Genomic DNA, 16,714 nt, shown 5'->3' with positions numbered 1-16,714 from the left:
TTTATAATTTAAGGAACATAAAATGAAATTTTTAAAATGATGAAAATGGGTAGTCATTCCCCCTTGTGTTGTTGTTCATTTTCTTATTTTTCCTAAATCCTAACCCACACAAACATACAAATATACTATTGGAGAACTATTTGATGAGAATCCTGACAAATTTTGAATCATATATTAATATATTATGATAATCTACACATTAAAATACTCAATTTGATCAATAAAGATAATATAAGTTTTAAACTATATATTATCATTGTTGAAAATCAAAGTTTAGTAAAGAAAGAATAAGTTCCATGGGTAGACCCCAAAACCTACCCCTATAGGGTAGGTTCCAGGTTCTGGCATGGAACCGAACTGAACCAACCCATGCTCACCCCTACTAAGAACACTTTCAAGTCAATCCAACACTCTGTTACAATCAACCCTTTTTTCTATTCCTTCACATGTTATGCAAATATTTTGTTTGCCATCTAGCACTTGTCATGAGATGAAAAATTACCAAGGTATTTTTTGTGGGGTTTATTTAGAATGGCAGAAGGCTCCATCTAGTGGAATGGGATAAGGCTACTCTACCTAGAGCTAATGGAGGGCTTGGTGTTGATTTTTTTTTATCAATAATAGTGAATTATATTAAGATTATGAAAATTACAAAGCAAGGGAGCTAAACAATCTTAACTCTCGAGTGCACTAGTGAACACTAAAAGTAAAACAATTACAACATAGCCCAAAAAATAGAGTTTTCGTTCACCCCTTGCCTAAGTAGACCATCTGCCAATGAGTTTGCACTTCTCTTTACCTATGTGCATTGAATTTCAATGTCTTTAGTCAGCCACTTAAATTTTCTCTTTTCATTGTTGTAATTCCAGAGCCTAGAGTTATTCTCTTTTAGTCAGTTCACCACAACTTCAACATTTCCTTCTATGATCAACTTATTAATATGCATGTCCTTGACCCTTTATACTCCTTCAAGAGTTGCTAGTATCTGAGTCCTCAAGGAATCTCCCGCCCCTATTGGACCAGAAAACATGGCTAACAGATTCCCTTTTTCATCTCTTATTGGTCCCCCTATTCCGGATGGCCTGGATTACCCATACTATTGCGATCGAAATTTAGTTTAGTAAAACTTGAGGTGGAGGAATCTAGAAAGAGCTTGAGGCTTTCTTAGCTGAAGCTAATTCCACGATCCCCTTCCAGTTTCTTAGCAACTCATCAACTGAGAATTCTGCAAACAGGGCCAAAGTTTTCAAACAATGTATCACCCTAATATGGATGACCTCCAAAATTACTTCTAAGCTTCTCCCCTTTTTTGAAAAAATTCATGAATTTCTCTCCCCCTAAGCAGTCCAACAAACTGCAGCCCTAATACATCTCCACATAATCTTAGCCCTTTTTGTTGGCTAGTTTGGTATGGAAGTGAATAAGCTTTGCACATTCAAGGGGGGTCCACCTGCACCCATACAAAGAAGTAAACCATTCCCAAATGATTTTAGTAAATTGACAGAAAATTAGTAAATGATATCCAAACTCACCATCAGCTTTATAGAGGGCAACTTGTGGGGAGACAAATATCTATTGGGTATTTTTCTTTGAAGTAAATCTCCTGCTTTAACTCTTTGTAGAAAGGCTTCCCAACAGAAACTCCCAACCTTTGGAGGTATAGGATGACACCGCACCTCTTTAACAGGGAAGGACAATCCAACAGAAGAAGGTTGTATTAGGGCTTTAAAAAAAGAAGCATAGGTGAAAGAACCTGAGGGAGCCAGTCTCCAAATTCTATTGTTTGCCTTTGTTGGCTCTAGGAAGAATAGTCTAATTCTATGTCCCTGATTTCTCTTCTCAAACCCAAGTTCCAACTGAACCCAGAAGCTGAGTTAGAAGGTACAAGGAAGGATGAAACCGGTTCATTTTTAAGTGTGGAGAGAGCAAAAAGACTAAGGAATTGTCTTTTTAAAGAAGAATTCCCAACCCAAACAAGTTCCAAAAAATTAATGAGGTTGCTTGAGTACAAGTTATATCTGATCCATGGAGAGAACAAGGGAAAAATAACTTGAATATCTTTCCAGGGAGATGCTCTTGTAGTCCTTGCCAGAATCCTATCCATTGTCTGCAACCCCATGAATACTACCCACTATCTTCACCCAAAATTTTTCTTTCTCTAATGAGAATCTCCATAGCCATTTCCCTAGTAGTGCCCAGTTCCTATTCCTTATGATCCCAATACCCAAACCTCCTTCCCTCTTACTCCTATGCACCACCTCCCACCTTATCCTATGGTCCTTATTCTCCTCTCCCAAATCCTAGAGAAAGTCTCATTAGTTTCTCTAATCTGCTAGCCACCCTAACCAGAATTTTAAAGACTGACAAAAAGTAGATAGGAAGGTTAGCTAATGTAAACCTGATTAGAGTGATTCTTTCTCCAAGAGACAAATAATTATTCTTCTAAGTTGCAAGTTTCTTTTTAAACATCTTCACGACCAAAACCCAAAACTCACATTTTTGAGGATTATCTCCCAATGGCAAACCAAGGTAATTTAAGAGTCAATTAGATACTGCACACTCCAAAATGTCTGTAAACTCAGACACCTCCCCCTCCCCCATATTAACTCCAACTATACAAGTCTTTTCAAAATTCACTTTAAGGTTTGACATTTGTTCAAAGAGTTGTATAGTGAGCTTCAGTTTTTGATCCTATTGAGATCCTCTCCTTCACAAAAAAAGTATTGTGTCATCTACAAATTGCAAGTGTGTGAGTGCTAGATTCTCTCCTTCAACTCTCCAACCTCTTATTAAATCCCTATAATTTGCTCTTGGTGTTGAAAATTTCAATACCACTAACCTGGCTTCCTCACTGAGCTTGCTTAGAACCCTGTCATGAACCAGAATGATCAAAGGCAAAACTAAAGGTTTCAATGTGCTAAGAGAAGGTTTAATTAAAGCCATTAGTAATGCGGAAAGAAGATATTGATCTTTGGAGAGATCACTGGCGTGATAGATGTGCTTTAAAAGATGTTAGGCTTCCAGGGACCCTTCCTATTATTAAGCTAGAAAGAGTCAAGGACATCACCTCTAATAGTGGAGATTGGGATCTAGCCATGATTTTAGTCCATTACTCCTTAGCAGGTTAAAGACAAGACCACTGCTAATCCTATTTTTGCAAGGAAATGAGGAATCATAAGATCGTTGGATTTGTTCAGATACTAAAGATGGTAAGGTGTCTTCCAAGTCTGTTTATAGATTCCTAAGTAAAATGTGAACTGCCCCTTCTTCCCATACGTAGTCTTAAACTCGTTCAGTCTTCTCCTTGACAACCTAGGATGAAATGCTTCATATGGCTTCTTTACCTTGGCAAACTTTGGGTCGTGTTAAATTTATCACACAAAGGTTTTAATATCCCCAAAGAATGTACCTTATGTATTTCCAGTTATGAAACTTTGGACCATTTATTTAGGAATTGTGACTAAGAAGAATGCGGAGTGAGGTTCCTGCAGCCTTTTTGCTGAACAATAATACTATTCTCAATTTAAATGATTGGATTAAAACCAACTTACATCAGCTTAAGGATGCATATCTTGCCCTGCTTTGCTACTTAAACTGGTTGATTGGGAATTTTTGGAACAAAAAGATTTTTAACAATAGTTTAATCTTATGTTCAAGGTTTTTAAAACTGAACCGGATAATGAACCGTTCAGGGGTCTGATTCCTAGGTCTAATGGTCCGATCGTTTGAATTGAATAAATGGCCCGTTTTGACAAAAAATAAAAAATAAAAAATGGCCAAAACTGTTGGACGGTTCAAATGATTCGAACGGTTCGACTGCCCGGGTCAACAATTTGCTGAACAAATCAACGATTTTTGGCCAAAAGATGGTTGTGGGTAAAACAGAACCGGTCAGGTGACCGGTTCCTAATTTTTCCGATCTGGTCTAGTTTTGAAAACCATGCTTATATTGATAATATTGACTAATATTACGATAAAGAACAGAGTTTATAAACAGGATTTGGAAAGAAATCAGATGGATGGATACTATCAGAACAGCATTAGGCTAAGCTTAACACAGATGGAGCAGCTAAAAGTAGTGAAGGAGAGGCTGTTATTACTTGTTTAGATGTTATGCAGGCCCACTAGGGCAGATGGGGGTGGCTTCATAGCCTTCATTTCTTACATCGGACAAGCTACCAATGATGTGGCAGAATTTTGGGCCATTAAGCAGGGTCTTACTCTTGCTTAGAACTTGGGCTACAAGAATATCATTTTAGAATCAGATTCTCTCTCAACTCTCCATTATGCACAACCCTGGTGGTAGTTGGATTGAAACTAAGTATCCATTACAAACAGCCGAAGAACCCACCAAAAGTTGGTTTTAGTTGTGTCTTCCCATCACCTTCCACCCAAAAAATAAAAGTTCTTTGAAGGAAAGTTATTTTGCCAATACCTAAGTTTCTTTTTCTTTTTTTCTTCTTCACGGGGCTACGCAACAGGGGTAGCCCGGCCCCATACTCATAAGTCATAATTCTAGCCCTCCCAACTCTGGTGGCAGCAGGGTTTGATCCCAGGTCTCTGTTACAAATTCGCATATTCCCTATACACGGTTGCAAATGGTTGAGTATGATGTAAACAATGTCTTGTGACACTGAATCCAATCTCAGCGGAAAAACCTATCAACCGAGCCAACATCATTTGGTATTTGACACGGTTTTCTGCCATAACTGTTCACCTCCCCATTTTCAACCCCATGGCATAACTGGCATAACCTGAAATAAACCCTACGTAGGCCTTAACAAGTTCCCAGCAGAAGAGAGATTGATTCCAATGGCTATACAAGTCCTGACTTGGATGCAACGAATCGAATCCAGATTTGCTCCTCACCCCAGATGTTCCCAATATGCTGTGAGAAGCAAATCTAAATCTGGATGCAACAAGTAACAACATCACTATGGCATAATTACCATCAGCCTAGAGCCTCTAAAGAAACCAAGGCATACCACATTACACAAGCAAATCCAACACTATACACACAAAGCAGGACACCCACTGGTCAGACGAGAGAGGATCTGCTACCCACAGGCCACACCCTAACATACATCTCACGTATTTATGTTGTAAATTGTGATTAATGGGATCATACGTGAAACCTGAGATGTGCAGCTGTAGTTCCCTGTGGATAGGGTGTCGATAGCGTCTAGTGATAGTGAGAAGCAGAACCGAGCTCCCGCCCAAAACCTGAGTTAAAAATTCAGCGATCAAGTCAAGCTCTAGGTGTAATCGATAAACCTGAACCAACAGTAACGCCAACATATTACTGCATGAACAAATCCCTTTTCTTCCAAAAACTGTCCCTATCATAAGATAGGCTTTGAGCCACCGAAAAATCAGGAAAATTTGTATATGCAAGTAGACTATATATCTGCAAGGCTTCAACCATTAATCACCTCCTACCGTCGGAGGTCGGAGAGTCAAAGCCACATCATGTAGAATCAGTAACAAAGGAGCTGAACAGATTATTCAAGTTAAACATAGAATCATGTAACTAGAAATCTATATTATCATCAGGATGAAAAAGAATGTTTCACTTTACTCAAAGAATAACAAATCTTTATCAAGTGACCAAAGAAAGAAATTGACCAACAGCTCCCTAAATGAAAGAGGACGACTGCGAATAAGTTTTCCCAACTAGAAGATTCAACTGCCTACATTTGGACACATGTACTGAAAAGAAATGATCAAGAAACATACAATTGCTTCTGGTTTTCTTTGAATTTTTAAACTAACAGGAACTAGAAGGACCAATATCATGGCAATATTTATCAGTAGCAAATCCAGTTAAATTAGGTTTACCAGTTTGACCGAATTTTCAACTACATAACTTCAAAACAAATAACTAAGAAGTCAAAGAAAGAGAATAACATGTCTATAATCCTTCCGATGCATCCTATAAATCACCCAGTCTCAAGATCCCGTGATACTGTTGTATCTTTTGAAGTTGAAGCTTGTTATTCTTGTACTAAGGCAGGCCTGAGAATACAGCAACTAATCAAATGAGTGATGTTCCAATAAATACAAACATAATCATGAATGAAAATGTTTAAAATAGAGCAACAGAAAAAATGAAAATGTTTCATCTATCAATACTTTCTGGTGTAGATTCTACAGAGATGAAAATTGTAAAAGAAGAATACTGTCGTATTCAGGGTGTCACAAAATATTTTAATTGAATAACCAATTTATCGAAACAACAAAAAAAATAATTGCTATTTTTTTCTTCTCTAACTTAATGCCTCTGATTTAACATTTTACCTTTTGAGGTGAACTTTTTGACACAGGATGGGCATGGAAGAGGATAAAAAGATAACAAAATAACCTAGGACTAGGAGTTAGCAACTAAAGCTTATCTAGAACCTGCACTTAAAGGTACTATAGTTTCTTGAAAGAATCAGAAGCATCAATAAAATTAGAATCATTCCAACATTAGAATCAGAACACTAAAACTCTATAAATTCTCTAGAAAAAAGTCCTGTATTTATAAGCAAAAAGGGGAGGGTTGGCCATCCCTTTTACTTTCCTACTTCAAAATCAACTAAGAAAACACTACTAAGAATGGGACAAATCAAAGATTCATAGCTGACTTGAGACTGGAAATTTGATTTGGGACTTAAAATAAGAAAAACCCCAGTTAGCTAAGAACCAAGAATAATATATATTTTTTTTGGATCAATAACTAGAAATCATTAGATTAAAAGAATTTAGTTACAGCGCTCCAAAGAGAGATAAACAGGCTAAACTCTCTCTGGGAAGATAACTAAAAGGAAAAATTTACAGAACAGCCCAAAACATTTGATCCCTTCCCACCCCCTGCTTTGCCAAAGCATCAACAAATGCATTTTCTGTTCTCTTGACCCACTGAAACTTGATTTCCATTCCTCTAGTTAGCCACTTAATCTCCCTCCTCTCATTAGCATATTTCCAAAGTCCACTACCTTCTTGTAACCAACTTAAGACCAGCTTTGAGTCCCCTTCAATGACTAACTTTTGTATATTCAGTTCCTTAGACTTCCTTATACCCTCCAGTACTGCATAGACCTCAGCTTTGAGAGAGTCTCCAAACCCAATGGAACCTGAATACAAAGCGAGCATCTTCCCACCCTCATTTCTGAAAACCCCTCCTACACCTGATGGACCTGGATTTCCTTCACTACTTCCATTGAAGTTTAGCTTTACAAGTCCACTTCCTGGTGGTGACCACACAGGACAAACTAAAGAGCAAGCAGGAGCAGAATTTGCCACCTCCAGCCAGCCATTTAGCAACATATCCGTAGAAATATCAACAAACAGGTCCAATGATTTTAGCCAATGTACCACCCTCACTAATTACTACTTCAATAAGACATTCTTTACTTCTTTCAATTTCAGAGAAAATTCTGGTGTTCCTTTCCTCCCAAAGAGTCCAACAAACAGCAGCCCTCACACATTTCTACATTATCCTTCCCCTTTTGTTTGGCCGACAAATGAGGGGCTAAGCAAACTTTGAATGTTTGGCGGTGGGGTCCACCTGCAACCAAAAGAGGAAAGAAACCATTCCCAAAGATTAGTAGTAAAGGGGCAAGAAACTAATAAGTGGTAGGAGAGAACCAAGAATAATATATATCCTACTTAACTTAGGATTATGAGACTGACCTACTAACTCTTGACTTGCTAACACAACTCCTAACTTGGTAAGCTAACTCCTAATGCACTTTGGAAAACTATTAATAATTCAATAATAATGACTCAGCCAGTGTGAGCCTGTCTTATACTGCTGGTCCCAGGCTCAGATGAAGGAGTAAGGTTGGGTCAAGTTGGCAGCCTGCACCAAAACTTTTGCCGAACTGCACTTATAGATGAATTGATTAAATATATTCAAGAGGAGGCCCCATGGTGCATGTTATTTGCTGATGACATTGTTTTAACTGATGAAACTAATTAAGTTTATGGGCAAATACCTTAGGAACAAGAGGTTTTAAAATAAGCCTAAAGCAGATTATATGATATGTAAATTTAATAATAATAGGAGTGCGAATCAGGGTACAGTTAGGCTCTGTTTGGGAAGAGAGCAAATACTGATTCAATGCATATACACACTCTGGTTAGGGATGCAAACGGCTCGGGGCGAAACACAGTAGGTCCGATTGGATCTCATAAATACCCATTTGAATTCAAATTCGATAAAGATGTCAGATATCTGAATCTGATCCGATCCGAATTAATTTTAAAAAATAATAAATTATTAAAAGGAAAAGAAAATACAACTGTTCAAGTTTATGGACAAGTACCTTAAAAACAAGAGGTTTTAAAATAAGACTAAATATTTGTATTTGCATTCTTCCCAAATGGAGCCTTAGTATTGTAGAGCACGAGATAATTCAATGTGGCTTTTTTACTGTACCTTGGTTTAATAATTCTTAATAAGGGAGAAATTGAGGAGGAATATCGCCAATGGGATAGACGAATACTACTTAGATTAAAAGACAATTCTATAAACAGTTGGAAGGCCAGCTATGCTGTATGGAGCAGAGCATTGGGCAGTCAAGAAATATATCCAAAAACAATGAGTGTGGCAGAGATATGTATGCCATAGTTTTCAAGACACCAAGGCGATGCTAGGCAACAGGGAGCACTTAGTTGCCTAGTCTTAGGCAGTCAACTAGGTGTCGCCTAGTGTATCAGATGTAACCTTGCTTTTCCTAGTATTTCAAGGTTTGTGTCTCAAAAATAACCCTTCTCTTCCAATTGTTTCAAGGCTTGCCTAGGAAAAGAAGGGGCTAGACCTTTGTTTTTGTCATAGAAAAAAGAAGAAAAAATCAGAAAAATAAGCAAAAAGGAAGGGCAAAGCACCTGTTTTTGACTCAGAAAAGAGAGAGCAAAACCCTCAAAAATGATGAAGGAGAAGAAGGGGCAAAGCCCCTGTTCTTGTCTCAAGAAAAAAAATGAATACAAGAAAAAACATTGAAGGCAGAGCCCCTGTTCATGTTTCAGGAAAAAGATAAGATAAAAAAACATCAAATGAAGAAGGAGAAGAAGGGGCATAACCCTGTTTTTGTTTTTATTCCAAAAAAGGAAGGAAAAGAATCAGAAATTTAAGAAGCAGAGAGGGTTATTTCCTATCTCAGAAAAAGGTACTGACCAAGGATAAAAAAATTGCAACGTATCGGGGCGTATAGGGGGCTTCCCAATACACCCCTATAGGGGATATTCAAGTCAGACCCTGGTTCAGGGGGTAGAGGGGCCTTAAACCGACCTCTCTGAACCAGATTGAAAAGAAAAAAAAAAAAAAAAACTAAAAAAAAGGGGGTAAGCGAGCCACGATACAGGCCGATACGCCCCTACCAGCATATCGACCTGTATCGATATTTTGAACCTTGGTGCTGACAACAAGAATAAGAAAAGTAGAAAAAGAAGAAGAAATCAGCAAGGAGGAGGAGGAGGAAGGGGGCTTGGTTGGGGGTCAGGGGGCTCCTAGCTGCTAAGCATATAAAAAAACAGAAAAAATGCACAAATTTTCAAAAGGCGTGTGCCTGGGCTGAAGTGCAAAGCACATCAGGTGCACACCTTTTGAAAGTGCTGTGCTGGGATCTAGGCAAGGTGCTTACCCTAAAATGCACCTCAACAAAGTTTATCCTTATCATCACTTACAGAAAAAAATGAGTATCTCTATATACAAATTGAAAACTAACTTCATATAGTTTTAGCCAATATGGTTAGGTTAGGGATGCCTAGGTGTTTTGGCCTGGCAAAAACTAGTTGTTGTCTCAGCAATAAAAATAAATAAATAAATAAATATAAACATATATTATGATGCATGTCTAGAACCACATATAAGTATTTTGTAAATACAAGTTAATTATAAATCAGAAATTAAATCAGTAAATTACAACTTACACATGGTTTTCAGAAAAAAATGACAAGATTCTTGAAGGACCTCCCCAATTCAAAGGAAAAGATAAATGCCCATAAAGATTAAGAGCCCTAATTATCAATTCAAAGTGGGATAAACACACCCATAAAAGGGCGTAAAATTAGCTAGCCCCTCCCTAAACACCTAGTTAGTTGCCCAGTTGATGCTTAGGCAACACATTTACTACATTGGTTTAAACATACTAAACTATAGATCCCTTTGTAAATAATTTGGAAACATTTTTTCAAAAGTAGTCAAAAAAGACCATTTACATGAGATGTACAAAAGTAGGGGCTAGACACCAAAAAGACCAAAAGTGAAAAGCCCACCAAAGAAACAGGTAAAGTATTTACACTATACGAAAAAAAAAAAAAAAAAAAAAAAAACTCTTTCTGATCTATAGATTTAGCTAGAGAGTCAGCCTTTTGGTTTAATTCCCTTTTGACCCATCTATATCTGCAGATTAGGGACACTAAGATATTCCTAATTTCATTAAGGAAATGAGCAGTCCTCCATGGGCCAATACCGGACCAGTTAACCCAACCAATCACATTCTTAGAAATCCCTTCAACTAGAAGAAAGTCAGCTTAGATAATGTGGCAATCCTTAAGGAAATGAACAAGCCTGGTCAGTCACTGTATGAACAGTGTCACTGCAAAATTTTCCTCTGATGCTAACACTCGTGTCTCCACCCGAGTAGTGGGAACTTTTGGTGTCAAGCAAAGGAGATGTAATTTGAGCCATCAATGGTAAAGGAAATCTTTGCGGAATTGAGCGAATGTGCTCTTGGGAGGGTGAGATGGTTAGAGAAGTGCCAGGTCACTCATTTTATTTCTGAACCTGACAAAGTGGAGGATCTGAGATGGGTCAGATCAGAGTGGAGTTTGACAGAAGATGTTCAGGTACGAAAGCTAAATGCAGGCTTCTTTCTTTTTATTTTCTGCAGTAAAGAAGAGGCAGATGAAGTCCTGGATCGAGAAACTGCTAAGGTTAGGATGTCAGATTGCAAGCAGGGTAGATGGAATCCGCTAGTGGGGGCAGTATGAGAAGTGGGGAGTAAAAGCATTGTGTGGATTAATGCCTTTGGTTAGAGGAGGATTCAGTGGTTATGCCAAGTCGAACACAGGAATTTGATTGTTTTGGAAGAGGAAAAAGGTAGCCGTTTGGGCAAGAGATCAGGAGTTTGGGGGAGGAAGATGATGGGAGTCGAAGAGTTGGGCAGCTGGATGGTCATGTAGAGGAGAGAGGGGAGGATCTGGAGAGGTGCAGGTAAAAAAGGAATTTCTTGGAAAAGAGAGGAGAGGTCTTTAGTTAAGGAGGAACATGTGGTGGGAGATTTCAAAAAGGTTGAAGGGACCTTTTCGAGATTGAATGAGGAGCAGTTTAAGAGTGGGACCCACGTGGTTAGAAGGAAAGTGGCTCTATCTTTGTGTGGTTCCCAAGTGACAGTAAAGAGTTTGTTGAATTCTAAAAGCAAAGTGTTAGGTGTGAATTATTTGAGTAATTTTAAGAAGTGTGGGCCTGCATTAAAGGTAGAGGCATGATTGGAGCTTGAAGGGGAAGAAAAGAGAGAAGATTTAAGAGAAGGCCTTGGGTGGCTTACACGTTTAATAGAAAGAAAGTTTCAATTGCTGGTTTATTGGAGGTTGTTGTTTCTGATGATCGAGTATATGGGATTTGCTCTGTGATTTCTGAAGGTAAATCAAGATCTAAGAAGCCTCTCCAAGCTAGGTGGGGTCAAGTCCGATGCTCTGCCGCTTGAACCAGTTGAAGGTACGCAAGGTCCAAACCCTTTTTCTTTTTCCAAGTTGCAACAGGAAAGTAGGGGTGTTATTGTTGTCTCCCAGGAAGGATTTTCAGAGGGGGCGGAGTTGGAAGAAGGAGATGTAAGCAGAGTTGGGTGGAGGTGGTTGAAGAGGGGGTGAACAACGAGACCAAGGACAGGGAGGATGGAGGAGGGAGGTGACAAGGAAGAGGGAGCTGGTATAATAGAAGGCAAGGGAGAGAAGGTGAGTGAGCTTGAAAATTTGAATCAAGACGCTTTGTTTGGGGACGATTCTGACTATTTGGTATCTGAAGTTGTTGTTGGAAGATTGGGAGTTGATTTGGGCCACAGGGGGGAGGAGACTATTTTGGCTAGAAGTGGTGATGTTTTGGAGGTCCCAAAGAAGTCTAGAGCTACAAGCAAGCTCAACGTGGTTCGTGTTACGAAGGTCTTTTCAAGGCTAAAAGATGGACTGGTGGGGGCAGGGACAACAAACAAGTATAAAAGGATTTATAAAAGAAGAGTAAAACTCAGAACTCTGAGTCTTGAGAATCCTCATTTTTAAAATGACTCCTCCAGTTCAATGGGAGGAGTCAAAAAAGATTGGCATGTCAGAGAAAGCTAGTAGGGATGGAATTACAATGGAAGAGGTCTCTGCTAAGGTACTACCGGAAGGAAAGGAATTGAAGAAAGGAAGCGTGGACTTGAAGACCCTGGTTGATAAAGAGGTGGAAATTGTAAGTCTTTGAGCTTGTCTCTTTAGGAGGAGAGAGCTCTGCTAGAAGAGCTTTTGAAGCGTTCAAGTGGAAGAAGGAAGGAAGTTTGAGGAAAGCTTTTGAAGCGTTAGGGGCAGAAATTTGTGATGAGGAAGGAGGCCCGGAAGAGTTTGGTTGAGGTGGAAGATTGACCTGAGCCTAGTAGTTGCTTTGTAGGTGCTGCGGTTGTTGTGCAAGAGGGGTTTAAATTCTTGCTTTTACCCTGTTTGCTATTTGTGGCGGTTGGCGTTGTTGTTGGATATGGGGAATGTTATTTTAAGTTTTAACACCTGCCTTTAGGTTGTATTTAGTTTTTTCTTCTTCTTTGTTTTTGATCAATACAGTTTTTTCTTTTATTTAATATAATTTTCTTTTTACTTATTAATTGGTCAATTTGAACAATTCTATTGCCTTTCCTTTCTTTCTTAGAAAAAATAAGGTTTCAGAATTAAGAAAAAAAATGTATGGTCTCTCTATGAACAATTTTATGTATGGCTGCCCAAGAAAAAAGCATCCCATAATTTTCTTAACCATCACAGTTACCTCACTACTCTTGTGTTCAAATATACGAGCATTTCTCTCCCCCCAAATGGCCCAAAAGACTGCAGTCAGGACCAACTTCCACATAATCTTGTCCCTCTGACTCAGGCCCCTCAACTGCCAAGCTTCTAGGAATTCTCTTGATGCTTCTGGAAAACAGCAGGTTTGTATCCTAAATAAATAAACCCAAGGCCTTCGCCAACACCTCAACAGCAAACCTGCATTAAAAGAAGAGGTGGTCAGCTGTCTCTATACAGATATCACATAAAATACAGTTTGGATTGTCTACTATCATCTCTCTCTTCAACAAGTTGTCAGTAGTGAGGTGATCAACTGTCTCTAGGAATTATCTTGATGCTTCTGGAAAACAGGTTTGTGTCCTAAATAAACCTAAGGCCTTCACTAACACCTCAACAGCAAACCTGCATCGAAGGAATAGGTGATTCTGATCCAACTGTCTCTATACAGCTATCACAGAAAATATAGTTTGGATTGTCCACGATCATCCCTCTCTTCAACAAGTTGTCTGTAGTGAGGCTACTGTTATGCACTTCTACAAGAACAATATCATTGACCATGGAAAACTACTATCGCTCCTTTGATCCAAACCCCTGTAGAAAGACTTCACTGAGAAAATCTTTGATCCATCCCATGCCCAAATCCTTTTCTGCTGATTCCTGTCCTGCTTATGTTAACATTCCTTAAAATTCTTTTTACCAGTGCAATCTTTGATCTTCAATGCAAACCGTTTAACCATTCCAACAGACTTATCCTCCTCATAACACCTTCCACAATAAATAAAATTTATGGTGACCACCCCTCCACCGCGAGTAAATTTTGTGAACCAGAAAAAGAAAAAAATCCTCCTCAAACACCTAGTCTCCTCATGACACCTACTGAGGCTACTCCTAGGTTTCACTAAAATGCATTAGTTTTTAATTTTATCCTTCTTTCTGTGGCCCTTACCAGCCAAGGATTTCAAATTGAGATTGAACATGTTACAAAGTGTAGCATACAGGTTTTCATTAGGTAATTAACTTCCTATGGTGTATGGTCACGGTTAGAAGTAATTAATAAAGTTATGTCAAGCAATCAAACAGTGTCCTATTGCTGTTGAAGTGTTGATTCTTGTCTACTTGGATTAAAACCTTCCTTGTCTTCAATCTCTTCATACATTTATCTTTTTGCTGCTGTAGCAGTTCTTTTTGTCTTCAAAAACAAAACCGTACACATAGGCGAACACCCCTCCCCCAGCTGTAAACCTAAGTGCATTTTCAGGGATTGACAAAGATACACCCCCAAGAACCCTTCTCTTCTCATGTTTTCTATGTGCAATCCAATATTTTAAGGCATAAATTAATCGTGCAATGCATAAAACTACGATTGAGCTTTTGGAGTAGTGAAACTACAGAGTTGAAGAAATGTAGAAAAGAAGCTAAACAAAGAAAACATGAATCATAACAAGCAAAATCAGACGCACCTGAGCCTCAGTTCTAAGAGGAATGCGATGGGATCATCCCAGTCTTCCTCGCGTAAGCAAAAATTCCTCCAGCCTCAATAACAGGCCCCACATCTCCAATCGGTTTCAACTTGTACTCCTTCCCAGTAGTATGATTATTCAATAGGTTCTTAGAAATCTCGATAGTGACCACATCTCCAGTGGAGCACTCTTCGCACAACCTAACCTCCGACTCCACCGGGTAAATCTCGCCTGTCGCAACCGAGTTCCTGAAGAATATCCTCGCATAGGACTCGGCCACCACTGCCTTGACCCCAGAAGCACCAAGGGCAACCGGTGCATGCTCCCGAGACGATCCACAACCGAAGTTGTCGCCAGCTATGATAATTGAGAAGCGGGATTTATCTTCGCCAGGCTCGACGAAGCGGGTGGTGTATGTGGAGGGGAGCCCGACGAGAGCGTAAGATCCAAGTTTCCGATACTCGTCGGGGTTGGAGGGCACAAGAGTAAGATGCTCCGCGGGGATGATTTGGTCAGTGTCGATGTTATCACCGACAACATAGCAGACACCGTGGAAGGTGTTGGTTGTGGAAGAAGGGGTGCTAGACGCACGCAGAGGGACTAGATATGAAGGTGGCAATGGAGAAGCCTGCTTGAGTGGGGTTTTGATCAAATGGGTGGTAGGCGTTCTGAAATTTAAGCTTGAAGCGTTAGTTAAGAGAGATGGCGTACGTTTCGAGGAAGAAAGAAACGTTGTGTACGCAATTGAAGCTGTAGCTGCCGATGCAGTCGTCGCCATCGCCTCTGGTTGAAGACTGGGAACAGAACACAGAACCTTCTGCTAAGTTCCGAAGTCCACTACGGTAGCAAAGAATTATCGGTTTTAGGTTTCGCAGTTTCGCACTTTCGCCTGTTCTGAGCTACGTGTCACAGACTGCCGAGCGGTTTTCAATGGGTCGGTTCTACCCGACCGACCGAACCGATTATGTGATTTTGTTCAGATTAATTATTGGGTTGGTTCTAATTATGGCCTGGTTCGAACCGATTCTGATCTAAACAGATTAATTTGTTATAATATATAAAGACATTTTTTTATTCTATCATAGTTTTATGTCCGATAAATTTAATAGATAATATATAGGATAATTTTGATTAAAAATACTTAATTTATTAACATATAAATAGTTTTTTATTTTCTTATCATTTTTGTTAAAAGTTATATCATGAGAAAACAAGTTTTTTAAGTTGTTATTTACATAATAACTATAGATGTTGGGATAATCGGGTCAAACCTAATCATCTCGATTAATAATTGGGACAGTTCTGGTCTTGGTTTTGTCTTGGTTCAGGACAGGCTATCCTGAGTCCTGACCAAATCTAACCCATTGACCACATCCCTAATCTGCACCAATATTGAGGGGTGTTGGATACATGTTGCCTTGCATTTTCAGTTGATCAATACAGTGGTGTTGTGTTGCCCTGTTATACAATGTTTTAAAAATCGGACTGGACTGAACGGTCGGATAGGAAAACTCGGGAACCGATTACCTGATGGATTTCGTTGTACTCAAAATGTTATTTGGTCAAAAATCATTGATTTGGTTAATAAATTATTGAATGGTTTGATTTAAGAATGATTTTTTGCTATTTTTTAGGCTTTTAATTTTTTTTTCTGAACGATTCAACCTGGGAACTGGACCCAGAAAGGTTATCTATCCAGTCCGGTTTTAAAAACCTTGCTCTTTATATTTTCCTTCAGTGTTTATTAGGTTTTTCTCCTTTCTTATAATTATCTCCCTTCCTTTCTAGTTATGCCAGGGGATGAACTAGAGTCCCAGCTTTTTGAATGCCACTGACTAGTTTGTTAAGAGAGGTTATTACTACACAGAAAGATTTTCTCCAAAGAAATGAGTGGAGAAGGAGCATTGTCTTCAGTTCTATTATTTAGAATTGAGGTTCAAAGTATCGATACGTATTGTGTTGATGGCTTCCCGATATGCCCCTATAGGGATTGTATCGGGTCAGACCATGGTTTAGAGGATAACCGGGACTTAAACCGACCCTTCTGAACTGGTTTTTAAAAAATATAAATAAAACTTAAAAAAAAAACACCGATATAGACCAATGTAGGGTTTAAGGAGCCTGTGTAGGTTTACTTGGATCAATGGATCACAATTAGATTAGTTAATCTGTGAAAGGTTGAACCAAGCTTTAGCATCAATGGATTGATTACAGTTCTTTCATTCAGCCTTGGTCCAACATTT

General features: G+C 38.9%; 1 protein-coding gene across 3 annotated transcripts; it reads right to left on the bottom strand.

Annotated features, from left to right (window-relative positions):
* Window positions 1–5,732: 5,732 nt before the first annotated feature.
* LOC148848285 (3-isopropylmalate dehydratase small subunit 1-like) lies at window positions 5,733–15,413 on the bottom strand. 3 transcript variants are annotated; one of them, XR_016100629.1, is made up of 3 exons: window positions 14,472–15,322; window positions 12,995–13,209; window positions 5,846–6,015 (listed from the first exon to the last, which is right to left on the bottom strand). XR_016100629.1 is itself a non-coding variant. In XM_088949194.1 (2 exons), the coding sequence occupies exon 1, from the start codon at window positions 15,247–15,249 to the stop codon at window positions 14,485–14,487; it is 765 nt and encodes a 254-aa protein (XP_088805320.1). In that variant the 5' UTR covers window positions 15,250–15,413; the 3' UTR covers window positions 5,733–6,015; window positions 14,472–14,484. The 3 variants fall into 3 exon arrangements, 1 of the variants encoding a protein (XP_088805320.1); XR_016100630.1 differs by lacking the exon at window positions 5,846–6,015 and adding an exon at window positions 6,677–7,549; XM_088949194.1 differs by lacking the exon at window positions 12,995–13,209 and having other exon boundaries at window positions 5,733–6,015; window positions 14,472–15,413.
* Between the last annotated feature and the right edge of the window lie 1,301 nt (window positions 15,414–16,714).

This window comes from Nelumbo lutea, chromosome 6 (genome assembly GCF_056320005.1).
Source record: "Nelumbo lutea isolate HS-2025 chromosome 6, American lotus-T2T, whole genome shotgun sequence".
Classification (NCBI taxonomy): Eukaryota; Viridiplantae; Streptophyta; class Magnoliopsida; order Proteales; family Nelumbonaceae; genus Nelumbo; species Nelumbo lutea.
The sequence above is the reverse complement of the archived record's forward strand: the minus strand, read 5'-3'. Positions and strand labels throughout refer to the sequence as shown.

Coding starts and splice junctions, on each gene's coding strand:
- LOC148848285 (XM_088949194.1), bottom strand. CDS start 15,249: ATGGCGACGACTGCATCGGCAGCTACAGCTTCAATTGCGTACACAACG.